This window comes from Haematobia irritans, chromosome 2 (assembly GCF_050003625.1).
Source record: "Haematobia irritans isolate KBUSLIRL chromosome 2, ASM5000362v1, whole genome shotgun sequence".
NCBI classification, from domain to species: Eukaryota; Metazoa; Arthropoda; class Insecta; order Diptera; family Muscidae; genus Haematobia; species Haematobia irritans.
In genome coordinates, this window is record NC_134398.1 from 52,805,044 (window position 1) to 52,823,016 (window position 17,973).

At 28.1% G+C, this 17,973-nt stretch overlaps 1 protein-coding gene across 2 annotated transcripts; it reads left to right on the forward strand.

The window, feature by feature from the left end:
* Window positions 1-1,571: 1,571 nt before the first annotated feature.
* Window positions 1,572-17,562, forward strand: Ddc (aromatic-L-amino-acid decarboxylase). 2 transcript variants are annotated; one of them, XM_075294132.1, is made up of 5 exons: window positions 1,572-1,984; window positions 11,257-11,342; window positions 15,790-16,024; window positions 16,089-16,487; window positions 16,548-17,562. In XM_075294132.1, the coding sequence occupies exons 2-5, from the start codon at window positions 11,263-11,265 to the stop codon at window positions 17,259-17,261; spliced, it is 1,428 nt and encodes a 475-aa protein (XP_075150247.1). In that variant the 5' UTR covers window positions 1,572-1,984; window positions 11,257-11,262; the 3' UTR covers window positions 17,262-17,562. The 2 variants fall into 2 exon arrangements, with proteins under 2 accessions (XP_075150247.1, XP_075150246.1); XM_075294131.1 differs by lacking the exon at window positions 1,572-1,984 and adding an exon at window positions 9,286-9,348.
* The last annotated feature ends 411 nt before the right edge of the window (window positions 17,563-17,973 follow it).

Below are 17,973 nucleotides of genomic sequence, written 5' to 3' on the forward strand. Positions count from 1 at the left end.
CAAGACGAGTTTCGCCTGGAATGGGCCAAAGCACGGCACAGCCACTTTCGTGCAGCGTGTGATGGCTTTGTCGGCCGTTTGAAGGGCATAATTTGTTCCAACACCCAAAAAAGAAGTTTACTTCAATTCAAAGGTTTTGACATTCCTTTAAGGATTTTGATATTAGTACCCCCCAGCCACTTTCGTGCAGAGCGTGATGGCTTTGTCGGCCGTTTCAAGGTCATATTTTGTTGCAACACTCAAAAATGAAGTTTAAATGAAGTATTCAAAGATTTTGACATTCTTTTAAGGATTTTGGTATTGATGATAAAATAAAGACATTTTTAGCTTTAAATATAGGCTCTATAAATTTTAAATTTGCATACAAATCCCATAGGATTTTCGTTCTATTGTTGCGATACTCCAACAAAGGTATTTATGTACAAAACAATGTTTCTTAATTTCCAAAAAAAAAATTAAATCAAAGAAGCAAAATCCTTAATATAAGTAGTAACCCATTTTTTTAACTTGTTTACCATTAATCCAAAGAGTCAATATCTTAGTTAATTTAAATATGTTTTCTAAAAATATTTTTCTTTACTTTGAGAGAAATTTGCCTTTCTTCAAAGATGACGGAGGGACGCAAATTCCAAAGAGTCTGGTGTTAAATTTAAAGAAAACAATGCTTAAAGCAAAGATTATAAACTTTCTTTTAATTAAAATTTCTTTTTTTTTCAAAGAATTTTTTTTAATATTGTTTTAATTGCATATCCTAAAATTTGCTAATCTTTCATATTAGGTAAACATTTGTTTCAATGCATGGTATCCAATTCGTATAAATTTAAACAGATTCTGAAATTTTATGTTATTTCTAAAAATTATTGCTTTTGATTAATAAAATAAAAAAAAAAAAATAAAAAATATAGCTCTTTACATTGCATTACATATCAGCCACCCTGCAAAAAATCCGACCCCTATACTTGTTGTCACATTGAATAGACTTTAGATGATTTTCGCCCTTACCTAACGATATCCACAAGGACTTAGTTATGGATAATGAATCTTTGATGAATACTTATTTTTTAACAAACTATTTGTATAGTTGTAACAACAATCAAAAATATTTATCAGTGTCTGAACATAAGCAAAATTTTAAAAAGGTTTTGTTTTATTAAAATTTCTTTTGTATTTTTTTTATTGAAATTTTCTCAACCTTTTGCATTTTAATCAGGTATGTAGTAGAGAAATTCTAAGCAACACCGATTCAAAACCACGTTTTAATCTATGAGCACACAATAGAATGTTACACGAATTCTGAATTAAAAATTAAAACTATGTAATAATTAATACTCATACGTAATAAATATAACACTTAGAATTTGTTCTCACTTCTAACAATAAGTTGCTCCACAATCACTGTAACACGCAGCAGACCCCCATGAAATTTGCACAGACACACACACACATTCATGCGCATCAACTAACAAGGGCCCTTGCTTTTAAACAGAAAATCGAAACATTGTGATTTGCACACCCCCCGTAACCGGTCCTGATGCAAAATCGTATGCTTTAAAAGCCGCCCCAACCTGATGCCAACAGTCAGTCGAGATTTGATTGTTGCTGTGTTAAGCCGTGTCATTAACAGTAACTTTGCCGTCGGCACTCTATAACACTTGACTACTGTTGTGTATAACAGAAATTTGAAAAATAAAGCAAAATAGGCAAAGCAAAAAAATACGGGAGGCTAGAAGTATAATAAAAGTATTGCAACTTTGAAGAATAGTTCAAATAAGAAAATCTTTTGTAAAGACTTTATTACTTTACATAGATTGACAAAACACAATTGTAATAGAAAAAAAATTGTACAGTGAAGAAACCAAATACATCTTCGCAGATTTATTACAGTGTAATAACAAAAGTGCTAAATCAAATTAACTAAGCGTATAATCAAATTTTAGCTTTCAATTACTTCTGCTAAAGGACTAGAAACAAAAAAAAAAAGAGGGTAAGTGACATATAAATACATTTTCCATGGCACTTCAATTTGATTGTTTTTTTCGTGTGCATGATCTTTGGAAGGAAATTCTATTTTTAAACAATTGGATACAATTAACAGGCTCTTCATTGTCAATTGACGAAAAAAATTGGTATTTTAGCATGCTTAAGAATTTGTACATAATAAGTTCATGTACAAAAATACCATGTATATTTATATGTGATGTTCAAATTTGGGCTTCTTGGATAATATATCAGTACTTCCCCTACACAAAAAAATATTTTTTTTTCTAAAAAAATAGAATTTATAATCAGTATGGGAAATAATTTTTAAAATTCAGTCACTTTATTACTTCCTTTATAAAAATTAAGAATTAATGAGATCAACTATTTATTTATTTAAATAAATAAATAGTTGATCCCATTAAGTTTTAAATATTATTTTAATTTTCAAATAATAATCTTATTTCTTCTTCAGTACTTCCTTAGATAATAAAATATGTTTTGTTTTCAATCACAAAATTTATTGATCCTCATTCATTAAAAAAAAATAATTGATGCAGTTAAAACTGTAATTTATTCTATTAATTTATGCTATTGATTACTAGATCAATTAATTTCTTAATTGAAAGAACAAATAGAAAGTAAATTATCTTATATTCGTATTTTTTTATAAAATTGTGAATTTGTTTTTTTATTAGATCTAATCTAATCTAACAATAGTTTTATGTCTATTTTATTGAAAATCACTCACTGAAATTGGTAGTTCGGGGGAATAGCTCAGTTTGCCTACTACACACTCTTTTTCTTTGCATACTTTTAGGCGGGTCAAGTGTCCATTTTGAAATACAAACTATTTTTCCTTGGAATTTTCGCGGTTACTTTATTCAAACAGTTTCAAAATTAATTGCATCTATTACTTTCGTGATTGAAAACTATAAATTTTACTGAAGTAATTGAATTAAATAAAATTATTGTTTAAAAAATAAAATAATATTTGAAAATTAATGGGATCAATTAATTTCGTAACTGAAAACAAAACCACATTTTTTTGTATCGATTACACAATGAATAGAGTCGTTTAATATTTTACGTGAATTGGTTTTTAAATTCAATTAAAATTTTAATTTAAAAATCTTAAAGATATATTTTGCTGTGTAATCTTCGCATGATATAAAAATATTGTATTTGAAATAAACCAATAAAACTCATCTATGGCAACTTAATTTGTACAAACATTTTTTTCCTCATTTTTATTTCATGTCATTGAAATAAGGAAAATTGGAAATAAATCAATAAAAAATAAATACTGTATTCTATGTGATATAATTTCAAAATGATATAAATAAATTATTATTTTTTTTTAATTATTGACAATTTTTTAAAAATTATAAAATTTTTCTGTTGAAATGTTCATATTTTAAAAGAAAAAAATAGTTAACAATGTTTAAAATGTTACCAATTTTAGAAAAATATGAACTATTTTGTGCAAATTTCGAATTTAGTAATATTGTGTACTTTATTTGTATAAAACATTTTTCTCATTTTTAGTTCATGCCATCAAAATAAGCGGATAATAAATAAATAAACTGACAGTTGGAACTTTTTAATTAAAGTTAACTAATTTTAAAGAATAGACCATTAAAAATACCTTATACAATCAATTTGAATACTCGTTACTTTAATACACATTTCGATATTTTCCATAAATTTAGCATGAAGCGAAATTGCTCCTTATTCGCATGGTTTTCAATGATTCAGATGTTATATCCCGCGTTTAAGTTGCGAATTTTTAAAAAGCGGCACAAAAAGTGTCACTCGCAATAAAAGATGGAACACTCAAAAATTTGCACATGAAAAATATAGAAAGTAAATTACCTTATATTCATATTTTTTCATAAAATTGTGAATTTATTTATTTTATTATATCTAAACTAATCTAACAATAGTTTTATATCTATTTTATTGAAAATCACTCACTGAAATTGGTAGTTCGGGGGAATAGCTCAGTTTGCCTACTACACACTCTTTTTCTTTGCATACTTTTAGGCGGGTCAAGTGTCCATTTTGAAATACAAACTATTTTTCCTTGGAATTTTCGCGGTTACTTTATTCAAATAGTTTGATTTAAGCAGGAATTTTTTTTGAATTCATGCAGATAATTTAACATAACTAGATTTCGTCAAGATTTAATAGAAATGTGATTTTCATATATGATTTTGGTTATTTGAGAAAAAGTTCAATTATCGCTCTAATGCCCAATCCCGCCTTTAGGCGGTCTTCGTAAAATCAGGAAGCTTTTAGTAAAACACACCTTAAGACAACAAAAATGGGTAAAATAAAAAGAAAACTTAGTAAAATCTGTTCAAGAGGCTTTGCAGCATATACTGAACTTTACCGCATAATTTTTTGTTGTTTCGTTTTCTTGCTTTTGTGTCATTAACATTGAATATATAATCAGCTGGCAAAAAATTGGGGCATTAGAAGGTTATGCTAAATGTGAGCAAATGTTCCTTATCTTAATTAATATTTTCTTACTTTAATGACATGAACTAAATATTAGAAAAAAAGTTGTATATTTACAAATGAAGTACATTCTACTAAATACAAAAATTCGTCCAAAATAATTCATATTTTTCTAAAATAAGTAAAGTTTACTTAAATTGTGTTCATAAGTTTCTAACATGAGTACATTTTTATTAAATAGTGTCCGTTTGGAACTAAAGACATTATAACAATTTTTATTAGCAATTTATCCTGGAACATATAACTTTTTCTTGAGCAACAGAAAAAAAGTTATTATGTTTAATAAAATTTTTACAATTTTTGTGACAATTAGAAAAATGGTTAAGTTAAAACTTTCTAGAATTAAAAAAGAATATAGGGGATTTTCTTTTGTGGGAAAGAAAGTATTTTAATTTTTCATTAAATTCGAAAAAATTATATGATCTAAATTTTTTTAACAGCAAGTCACCAAAATATTTTCAATTGAAATGTTGATTGAAGTTATCAATTAGAAATGATTACGTTAATCAATTAATAAATACAGTCAGTTAAGAAAACAATTGAAAATTTTTACATTTTAATAAAAATATTAATTATCGCCAATTAAATAAAAAAATCCAATTATAAATATAATTGAAAATTTTATTCGGAAATAATTAGTTTCATACTATCAATTGGTTCATTAAATTTTGCCTCAAATCTAAATTAAAATTAACTAAAATTAATTAGGGTACCACCGTGGTGCAAGGGTTAGCATGCCCGCCCTGCATACATAAGGTCTAGGGTTCGTTAGGTTAATTAAGCCATAATCAATTAAATTTTATTGAACCAATTAAAAAAAATAACTTAAAGTTCCGAAAAAATCATTCAATATTTAATCTATTATATTCTTTAATTCTAATAAATTCTGTGATTGACACTATCATTTTCGTGATTGAAGTAATTTCAATTTAAAAATTAAATCGATAAATTAATTTCGTAATTGATTCAGAATTTTTTTCAGTCCGTAGTTTACTGTTATTAGCTGAATATTTTTACAACAAGATATTTGGTTTGTATAAGAGCAAACGTTTATCTTTAACTTAATTTTATAATGTACTAAATTGCAAATAATACTGCTACGGTTGAAATACTTTTATTTGTCACATTTTGGTCACTTTGAGACAAACTTGAAAGACATAAAAGCTTATTTAAGAAATCCATAAAGTCAATTAATCATATACTGCAATTGAGGCAGCACTCTGCATGCATGTACATAATGAATATCGTGACAGAATTACTGTGAAATAGTGTCTACTACAAGTATTTCGTAAATCTTGGCTTAAACTCTAGAAATGTTATTTAATTTCTGTTTGTTGATATTTTTATTTTCATTAAATTCAAGGCTAACCAGAATATGTACCTTTGATTGTATTGTTTGTTATTGTCTGTATGCGTCCCTTTTAAATTTTTGTTTTGCCATCATATTTCATGTGATTTGGTTTAACATTAGGCTGATTTTATTTATAGATTATTGCGATAATTAATTTATTTGAAATATGTATATCCATTAGATGCGATTTATATGTCTATAATTACAAAAAGAAAGTAATCATAAATAGAAATTGTTTTAATTTGAACTCTTTTTTTCTTTGGTATGTTAATAGCATAAAATGTATGCTAAATTTTAATCATTGCGATTTTATTTTTTATAATGTTTATAATCATTGGATTCATTTACATAATTGCTACTTATAATATCGATATTTAAATATTTATAATATGTTTGTTTCGTCCAAGCACGATAAAATGTAAATTGGAAGACTACTCGTGTTTTTATTTGATTTGTTCTATAACTCATGAAGATTATTTTCAAGAAGAAAGTCATAACTCAAAATCTTTGTTCTTTTATATATTCTGAAAATATATTTGACGAAAAATGTTATTAGACTGAAAAAAATATTGATACGTTTAATTTACACAATTTTAAGAACGAATTTCTTTGATAAAAATATTTTAAGTTTTTATTGTTATTGTTGGTTTCTTTTTCAAACTTCTTCAATTTCATCATAAAAACCCCACTGAATTTTAGAACACGCAATTTACACGATATCAAGGACATTTTTTTTAAATGAAATGAAATGTGTGTCCCTCCGTTAATCCTTTCATGCCCCAATTAAAATGCACGGGTTTTATTTTTTTATGCGCTATATATATTAGTCTCACACATGAAATAAAAAAAATAAAAAGTTTTAAAAAGTTTGCTCGGAATTAATTCCAAAGTCCATAAGGGATGGTCAAAATATCTCACCACCACCGTAGAGCAAAGGTTTGCATATCTGCCTTCCATACCAAGGGTTATGATCACGGTTGTCACTCGAGCCAAAAATAATCTACCAATATTTGGAGAAAATTTTACCAAAAAAATACCAAACAAAAAAATCGTAATTTGAAGAATTTTGTAAAATTTTTATTTCTATAGAAAAAATTGTCAAAATTTTATTTCTATAGAAAATTTTGTTCAAATTTTATTTCTATAGAAAATTTTGTCAAAATTTTCTTTTTATAGAAAATTTTGTCATAATTTTATTTCTATAGAAAATTTTATATAAATTTTACTTTTGTAGATTTTGTTTTTAATTTTATTTCTATAGAAATTTTTTTCCCAAATTTTATTTCTATAGAAAATGTTGTCAAAATTTTATTTCTATAGAAAATTTTGTCGAAATTTTATTTCTATAGAAAATTTTGTCCAATTTTGTCTGTATTTGGAGAAAATTTTATCAAAAAAAACTATCAAACAAAAAAATCGTAATTTGAAGAATTTTGTAAAATTTTTATTTATATAGAAAAAATTGTCAAAATTTTATTTCCATAGAAAATTTTGTTCAAATTTTATTTCTATAGAAGATTTTGTCAAAATTTTATTTTTATAAAAAATTTTGTCAAAATTTTATTTCTATAGAAAACTTTGTCCAAATTTTATTTCTGTAGAAAATTTTGTCAAAATTTTATTTCTATAGAAAAGTTTGTCGAAATTGTATTTCATTCGTTTTGTTTTTGTTGGTTTTGTTCTTGCATTGTTGTTATTTTTGACTTCAGCTTAAAACCATGCATTGACTAAACTACAAGTGTAGCTTAACCAACAGGGGAAAAGAATGTTTGTCAAATTTATTTGGGCAAAGCCCTATAGACTGCAAGATGGTTGGATGGACCCACGTTTCGGAATTACCACATTCCTCATCAGCATCCTCTACTTGCAGCAAAACTATCAAGCAATTATCAGACCGCCCTCGTTGCAGTCGGGTCTACGGCCCGGGGCGGACACAGGGTTTTCAACCCTGTCCAAGGGCTGCAAACCCCCATTTGGAGTATGCTTATTTCCCAAAAAACTCGAAAATATCAACTCCAAAGGGCTACAACAACAACAACAACCAATTATCAGAATAAATTCAGACAGTTCATTAAACCCAACAATGAACCACACTTTAACCTTCCGAAAAAAGGATAAAGGAAAAGGAAAAAAAGGAAAAAAAAAGGAAAAAGGCTTAAGCCGAAATAAATTCATACCAATTTGTTGGTTTTGTTCTTTAATCATTGTTGTTGTTTTTTTTTTTTGATTTCAGCTTTAAACCATGCATTGACTAAACTACAAGTGTAGCTTAACCAACAGAGGAAAAGAATGTTTGTCAAATTTATTTGGGCAAAGCCCTATAGACTGCAAGATGGTTGGATGGACCCACGTTTCGGAATTACCACATTCCTCATGCGTCCATCCAACCATCTTGCAGTCTATAGGGTCCCATATATATAGGGCCCAAATAAATTTGACAAACATCCTTTTCCTCTGTTGGTTAAGCTACACTTGTAACATAGTTTAGTCAATGCATGGTTTTAAGCGAAATTTTATTTCTATAGAACATTTTGTCCAAGTTTTATTTCTATAGAAAATATTGTCAAAATTTTATTTCTATAGGAAATTTTGTCAAAATTTTATTTCTATAGAACATTTTGCAAAATTTTATTTCTATAGAACATTTTGCAAAATTTTGCAAAATTTGTATTTCTATTGAAAATTTAAAAAAGATTTATTTCAATAGAAAATTTTGTCCAAGTTTTATTTCTATAGAAAATTTTGTAAAATGTTTATTTCTATAAAAAATTTTGTCCAAGTTTTATTTCTATGGAAAATTTTGTACAATTTTTATTTCTATTTTGTAAAATTTTTATTGCTATGAAAATTTTGTAAAATTTTTATTTCTATTTTGTAAAAATTTTGTACAATTTTTATTTCTATAGAAAATTTTGTCAAAATTCTTTTTCTATAGAAAATTTTGTCCAAATTTTATTTCTATAGAAAATTTTGTTCAAATTTTATTTCTCTAGAAAATTTAAACTATTTTTATATCAAAGAAATTTGTCTTTAATATTGTGTTTTTTATACATAAGAATATTCATTTATTTTATTTATTGAATAATTTTTATAACATCATAACCAAATATTTTTAAATTGTCTTTGTTAAACACGTTTTTACTTTGTTTTTTTTTTTTTTCATAACCAGTTCTGAAAGTAAAACCAATATTTGAATTATGACACTCTTGAAAATAGAGCGCATTACTTTGAAACCCACTAGCAAATCGAATTAATTAAATTAGCAAATCTTTTGGGATTTACTAAAAACCATTATGCATGATATGTGTTTAATTTTAGAAGAGTTTCATTTTATCTATTAATTACATACCTTTATAAAACTTCTATCTATTTTATTTTCCTAAAATGATTTTACACTGTTCAAAATGTAGCTAACAATGTCTTCAAATAAAAAGAGTGGAAACAAAGACACTAATAAATATACTATTAATGAAGATAAGTTGGATACTAATGTTTCGGTGAGTGCGTTGAATAAATATTGATTAAAATATGCAAACACTTGGAATTCACACTGAAAAATTGGCAAAATAAAACATAAATCGCCTTAAATAAATCTGGCACTAAAAGAACTTTCTTTTTTGTTTAATTATTGCAATTTTTACGAAGGCTTGGAGAATATTACGATAAATGCGATGCGATGAAAATATCTTATTTTTTAACTTTTAATAAAAACTTTTAATATATAATGCTGAGGCTATATGTTTTAGATACTCACATCGACATACATATATTGATAAAAAAAAGTTTCTTTCAAAAACAAATATTACTTTCTTTCTTTCAAAAATAAATTTACTTTCAAATAAATAAAATAAATATTTTGAAATATTCCAAACATAATCTAATGACTTTTCTAGATTAATTAATATTATACTTCCAAAATTCACTTGAACCCGATTTCAAATGTCATTTGCTTTATAAAAAAGGTATTTCAAATCTACTTTTATAAATGTATATAGTATAGTATAGTACACTATAGTAGATTTTAAGCCTAATGTGTATGAGCTATAAGATTTGACTGGTTACAGAATTATACAACATTTTACATACATTCATATTAATGCCCATATTCAAAATTTAAAAAAAAAATAAAAATTAAAAAAAATAATTTATCGAAAGAACTTACATAGCAAAAGTAGGGACAAACTTTACGTTAACTTTTTATACCCTCCATCATAGTATTGGGGGTATATTAACTTTGTCATTCCGTTTGTAACACATCGAAATATTACTTCATCCGATCCGGCTGAAATTTGATACATGCTGTTAGTATATGGTCTCTAACAACCATGCAAACTTTGGTTCACATCGGTCCATAATTATAAATAGCGCTCATATAAACCGATCCCCAGATTCGACCTTCGGAGCATCATGGATAAGCAAAATGTATTCGATTCGGTTGAAATTTGGTATGTGGTGTAAGTATATGGTCTCTGACAACCATGCGCCCATATGAACCGATCCCCAGATTTGACCTCCGGAGCCCATTGGAAGAGCAAAAATCACCCGATCCGATTGAAATTTGGTACGTGGTGTTAGTATATGGTCTCTAACAACCATGCAAAAATTTTTCCATACCGGTCTTAATTATATATTTTTTAACCCGATTCCCAGATTTGACCTCCGGAGCTTTTGGAGGAGCAAAATTCATCCGACCCGGTTGAAATTTGATACGTGGTAAAATTTGGTACATTGCGCTAGTATTTGGCCGCTAACAACCATGTCAAAATTGGTCCATATCGGTCTATAGTTATATATAGCCGATCCCCAAAAATAATCTACCAACATTTTATTACTATAGAAAATTTTTTCAAAATTTTATTACTATAGAAAGTTTTGTCAAAATTTCATTACTATAGAAAATTTTGTCAAAATTTTATTACTATAGAAAATTTTGTCAAGATTTTATTTCTATAGAAAATTTTGTCAAAATTTTATTTCTATAGAAAATTTTGTCAAATTGAATTATTTACGTATTTAATCGGCCTTTTTTGGTTAATATATACCCCGTATGGACTAACTTACAATTGAGAACACGGTGTTAAGAAGTTTTAAGATATCTTGCCATCGGCAAGTATTATCGCAACCCAAGTAATTCTATTGTCAGTCAGTCTTTAGTACAAGTTTCTACGCAATCCATGGTGGAGGGCACATAAGATTCAGCCTGGCCGAACTTACGGCCGTATATACTTGTTTGAATATAATAAATTTTGAATATGTTTTTATAACATATTTAATGAAATTAATTTGACTTCGAATTTAAAATATATTATAATATTATATAACAAATAGAAGCAAAAAAAAAACTTAGTAACTAAATATAACACACAATATATGAAATTTTTGTTTTCTTTATTCCTTTTCACCAGATCGATATGGAGGCTCCAGAATTCCGTGATTTTGCCAAAGCTATGGTTGACTACATTGCAGAATATTTGGAAAATATTCGAGATCGGTAAGTTTACTAATAAAAACAAGTCGATTATGTAGATAATTCAAGCTTGGAAACTTTAGATAAATTTAAAAAAATCCAACTCACTTAATAATTTTGGTATTAAATCCGAAGCGAGTCTTAATTGGATCAATTAATTTTTTTATTAGCTGTCAATTAATTTTTTAATTGATACTATCATTTTTGTGATTTCAATTAAAAAATTATTTGAATCAATTAATTTCGTGATTGAATCAGAATTTTTTTTGTGTGAATGTATCGAATACAACTTTTGTGTAGAACAAACATCAAAGTAATGTAAGTTTACAAATATTTCAAAAAAATTTACAAGATTTGGGAAAACCTTGCGGCTTTACATAGACTTTTTGCATACATTTTTACAACGAAACCTTCAAATGTGTAATATTTGCGGTTTATGCTACTCATCTCAGCAAAAAATTTGCAAGTTCTTCTAAAGACACAACACTAGCAGCACTTCCAGGAATGCCCTGCCAAAAGATTTTAACTACACAGCAAGTTCTTTAAATGGAATTTTTTATAACTTGCTTTTTTTCATGTTTTTAATGGGTAATTTTAACCTTTTTGGTTCAAATAGGTTAAAACAGAGTAAGAATTAATAAAATGAATTAATAAAAAACTAATAAAATTAAAAAAAATTTTACAAATTATTAAAATTTTGGAATTTTTGAGAATGTTTGAGGTCAAACGTTTCAGAAAATTTCCCTTAGAAAATCTTAAACAATAGTAACAAATTTATTATTTTTAATAAATTTTCTTCAATTTGATAAAAATTATTAACTTATTTGTATAATGATGTAATTAGTAAAATATTTTTATTCTAATATAAAACAATTTGTTTCATGATAGGCTCACTTCACTTTTTCCGTGTAGTTATTTTTTTTTCATTTATATTGGATATTTTACATAATTTACAAAATATTAAAAATTCTCTAATTGTTTATGAGACTTGTGTATGACACGATTTTATACAAATCAATTCAAACTAAACTAAATGAACTTATATTAAAAAAATCCGGTTTTGAACAGGTGTTGTTATTATGGATTAATACAAATATCTCAAGAATTTCAGGTGAGAACTTTAACAACAGACTATAAATACATTTTCAAATGACCAAATATATTAACCAAGTGAATGTACTTCCGATAAATTAGAGCACTTTATTTTTCCCTGAATTTATAAAATTGAAAGTAAAATAATGAAAACGGAAATGAAAGTATTTATTGGCGATAATGAATCACCTAATCGATTTCAATATACAATGGTATTATATTCATATATTAATTTGGAGAATTATAATTACTCATTGTAATTAATAATAATAATAATAATGTAATACAAAATTAAGCTAATTTGTGAAAACAAAAACTGTCAGAGTCTTAACCCACCTGGTCGAAATATTCAATAACACATTCACTTATAAAAACATATAGGCCTTTTGGCATACAAAATGAACTTGAATCTGGTTTTATCTTTTATATAATAGCTCGCATTAAGACATAACGTCTATTTAAATTACATATAACACCATTATCTATTGGCAACAAGTTGTTCTTTTACTTTTAAAGTATCTACCCAGAGCATAATAATTTTCGAATGTACATACAGTTTCAAGTATACTTTGTTGTTTTTTTTACTTCTCTGGGTCAAGGTTATGATAGAAACTTTTATTCTTTGCTTCAATTGAAACGCATTTAGATTTCATTATTTTTTGTTATACCCAATTACTATTGTATGTGTATTTGTGTGATTGTGTGTGTATAAAAGCTGGGTATCTATTGTCTACTAATGGATTGTTAAGTTTCCATTTCCTAAATCAGGGTTTCTTTGGCCCCCATTCATTTTCTGTGCGATTTTTATTCCGGAGTCTTATGTATTTGCCAATGCAATTGAGGGGTGATGAATTGGGATTGGTTACATTCGAATGTCAGCCTCCCCTTTGGTGATTTAATGCCTTGGTGATTTTGAGACTTTTTTGGGTTCTTTTATAAAAAGAAACAATTTAAGCGGAACGCAATGTTAAGCATTTATAACTTTAGTGATTTTATATACATTCAAAAAAAGCTTTGTTCTTACCACAATATTTCTTTTAGTGTAATAATGATATTTATGTAAAAGGCTCCAGTACTTATTGTAATAGGATAATGGGATTTTCAATTGTAACGATTAAATCGCTATAAAAGAACAAGGATAATAACAAATTTCGAGAACAGAAAAAATATATTCACTAAACAATGAACTCATCTGGAAATACAATATGGAAGTTAATTTTAGAAATTTAATTTCTTCAGCACATAAAGTCGAAATTTTAATCCGATTTGCCTGAAATTTAAATCTTCACTGAAAAAAAATATTTACAGCATATTAAAGATTACGCATACCAAATTTTAGGATGCGCAATTTACAAAATATTAAGGAAAAATTTAAAATAATGAACATTTAATTAAAATAAAGTTTATAATCTTTGCTTCAAAATTTTTCCTTAAAGTAAAGAGACACATTTTCATTTAAAGAAATCGTCCTTAAATTAACTGAAATATTAAATCTTTAGATTTAAGATAAAAACGTTTCAAATATAGACTAAGACTTATTTTGAGGATGTAGCATCTTTGGATTAAGTTTTTTTTTTTTTGAGTTAAGAAACCATTTTTTACTTTGAAGTATCCGTTAGAATTTGAATTTTAAAACTGGCATATGTTCGTACTTGAGTAGCTTTATTAATATACCGCAAAAAGAGAGTGGAAATTCGACAAATGAGATTTGACAAATTGTCGCTAAAAATCCCAGCAAAAAAATTGGAAGTGGTTCTACACACATTTCTGTTAAAGCGCATCCCGGAATCCCCCATAATTTTGTTCCACTTCCGATGCAGCCATCTTGGACAAGTCTACAAACATTTCTTTTAAAGCGCATCCCTGGATCCCCTATCAATTTTTTTCCTCTTCCGATGCAGCCCTTTTGGACAAGTCTTACAAAGTACGGAACTAGGACATTTTAAGTGAAAATTAAAGTTTTGGACAATTAAATTTCGCAAAAAAGAATAGAAAATTAGTAAAAAAAATTAAAAAATAATACAAAAATAAATAAATAATTCATTCCCGTTGGGATTTTAACCTGTGCCGTTTGACTTTTTCACATCCATGGAAGTTCTATGGAAGGTTTTGCAAATCGCGATAATTTTTAATTTTTTGTTGATATTTAGTTAATGGAAAAAACATATCTATACAAAAATATGTACCGAAAAAAACGATAATATAATTTTTTTCGCAAAATATTTCCGCTAGTGAGATTTGAACCAGCGTTCTTTATTTTTTCATTAATAATAATAAAGAACATATCAGGAAGTAGTTAGAATGTAATGCCGTGGTGTCATATTAGGTTCATATCACAAATATTTGAATATACGTTTTGATGCATCGTCTTCAATGGCGTTTGTGGCTGAGTGTTAAAGGTTTCTGTTATGGTGCCAACAGACCCAGGTGCAAACCCCAGTGGAAGCGAAGAAGTTTTTCAATTTGTAAAAATTAGATAATAAGAAAATAAAAGTGCAAAAAATAATAATAAAAATAAAAAGAGATATTAAAAAAAAGGTTTTTTAGTTTTTGAAACTTCTTCATCAAAATGAACTTCCAACACTGAAAAAAATTTTGCCCGGTTCCAAAGATTTTGTCTTTACTTTAAAAACTTTGGTATTGATTCCGAGCCAAAGAAGCGGAGAATACAAGTAAGGACACTTTTAAGACACAATTCTCTTTTAAATTTGGGATTTGTGTACTTGCTTATAGGAAGCAAATTTAAATTTTTCACTTTTCAGCTTTTTTCTCCATACGATATCAAAGTCCTTTAAAAACGAGTTAACGATAACTTCATTTTCCAAATTCAGACTCGACTTCCAGTAGAAATGTTGCTATGTTTCAAGTAAAGAACGTCTTTAAAATAAAACATGTTGAAAAACATGTCCAATATTTGAGCGATTTTTTGCTTTGTAGTCAAGATGCAAAAAGACAACAAATTTAAATAATTTTCTGAATTATTAAAGTCAAGTTGACCTTAGCCCAAACATTTTTTCTTTCATGTTATGATACCCATTTTAAGTGAAATCTTTTAATTATAAGGACAATACGACTTCATTAAAAAGTTTATCGACTTTTGGACAAGGAAAAAAACGTTTTATTAGTGAAATGCGTCTTGTATGCTTAGCAAAATTTGCATTCATATTCTAAAGACATGAAATCTTTGACCTCACGACAATATTTTTTTCAATGTGAAATTTTTATAATTTAAATATTATTTCTTTAAACTAAGAATATTCTTATCTACATTAAGGATATTTATCTTATTTCCAAAACATTTGTCTTTATCCTTGTGAGGGTTTTTCTAACCTAATCGGTCGTTACTAAATCCTAATATTTTTTTCTTCTGATTTTTCAGTCGTGTTTTGGCCGATGTCAAACCTGGCTATTTGCGCCCCCTTATACCTGATTCAGCCCCCCAGAAACCCGATACATGGGAAGAAGTTATGGGTGATATTGAACGGGTTATTATGCCCGGTGTAACACATTGGCACAGTCCCAAATTCCATGCCTATTTCCCAACAGCCAATTCATATCCTGCCATTGTTGCTGATATGTTGAGTGGTGCCATTGCTTGTATTGGTTTTTCATGGGTAAGTAAACTAATTTCTATATAATGTGTAGCTCTAAATTAATTTTTAATTAATTTACTTATAGATTGCCAGTCCCGCCTGTACTGAATTGGAAGTGGTTATGTTGGATTGGTTGGGTAAAATGATTGGTTTGCCCAAGGAATTTTTGGCCTGTTCAGGCGGCAAAGGTGGTGGTGTCATTCAAGGTACAGCAAGTGAAGCCACATTGGTGGGTTTGTTGGGAGCCAAGGCGAAAAAGATACAAGAAGTTAAAAAGGAACATCCCGATTGGACAGATGATATGATTGTCTCCAAATTGGTAGCATACAATTCGGCCCAAGCCCATTCGTCAGTTGAAAGAGCTGGTCTGTTGGGTGGTGTTAAAATGCATTCTGTGCAAGCTGATGAAAATAATCGTTTGAGGGGTAAAGATCTTGAAGCAGCCATTAAAGAGGATTTGGAGAAAGGACTAATTCCATTCTATGTAAGTAGAATAGAGGAGCCCTACCATAAGAAATTATACTGAAGTAAAGTTTACTTTTAGGCCGTTATTACATTGGGTACTACCAACAGTTGTGCCTTTGATCGCTTGGACGAATGTGGTCCCGTTTGCAATAAATACAATGTATGGGCCCATGTTGATGCCGCCTATGCTGGCTCAGCTTTTATTTGCCCCGAATATCGTCCCTTAATGAAGGGCATTGAGACTGCAGATTCCTTCAATTTCAATCCCCACAAATGGATGTTGGTTAATTTCGATTGCAGTGCTATGTGGCTGAAAGATCCCACCTGGTTGGTTGATGCCTTCAATGTTGATCCTTTATATTTGAGACATGAAATGCAAGGTTCTGCTCCCGACTACAGACATTGGCAAATTCCTTTGGGTCGTCGTTTCCGTGCCCTGAAATTGTGGTTTGTTTTGCGTCTCTATGGTGTGGAAAATCTTCAGGCTCACATTAGACGCCATTGCAAATTTGCCCAAGAATTTGCAGCCTTATGCCGGGCTGACGAACGTTTCGAGATTGTTGGTGATGTTAATATGGGTTTGGTTTGCTTCCGTCTAAAGGGTGCCAATGAATTGAGTGAGAATTTATTGAAACTTATTAATGGTCGTGGTAACATTCATATGGTTCCTTCGAAAATTCGTGATGTATACTTCATCCGTATGGCTTTGTGCTCAAGATTCACAAAATCCGAGGATATGGTTTATTCATGGAATGAAGTCAGTGCTGCTGCCGATGAAATGTTGAAGAAGTAGAGATACAGTATTTTGAAATAATGCGAATGAATGACTTAATCATCAACGATGGGACCATCGATCATTGCAACATATTTAGGGAATTACATGTGCTTCATATGAGATTTTTTTGTTCCATTTTTTATCTATACCATGATATTTATTAGATTTAAGATTTTAATGATATTATAAACTGCTATACTATTGTATGTTGTTGCTAATTTATGTTACAAAATTGGGACACCAATATGATAAAAATTAAAAAAAGGATTAATATAAAAATGCAATAAAATTAATAAATGTACTATTTAAAAATGTTGAATATATATTTTTTTTAATTTAGATAAAACTTGAAATAATATAGAAAAATTAGTAACAGGCATTTGGATTGGTTCGATACCAGTTATTGTAAGCACTTTTACCGCTTAAAGATTACGGATGCGATCTACCGCAACCGACCAGTGCATTTAGTAAACACCAATATTTGCAATCTTAAATTATCAATTGGTAAAATGGATTTCAACCACCAATATTTAACGGAACCGACCACTGTCGGTGTTTGTTAGCATGAGCAGAATACACTTAATAATAATATAAAAAATTGATATAATTAATAAAAAATGTTATTTAGATTCAGCAAATTTGTGCAGTTCAAAAATGTATAAGGACCCAAAGAAGATGGCCACAACATTTTCTATTCCTCGTTTGTAATTAAAGTGCTAATCATCTTTTG

Bases quoted from the DNA above. Each gene is read 5' to 3' on its own strand.
- Ddc (XM_075294132.1), top strand. From the start codon at position 11,263: ATGGAGGCTCCAGAATTCCGTGATTTTGCCAAAGCTATGGTTGACTAC. The intron at 11,343-15,789 runs GTAAGTTTACTA...CTGATTTTTCAG, and splicing joins TTGGAAAATATTCGAGATCG to TCGTGTTTTGGCCGATGTCA. The intron at 16,488-16,547 runs GTAAGTAGAATA...GTTTACTTTTAG, and splicing joins AAGGACTAATTCCATTCTAT to GCCGTTATTACATTGGGTAC.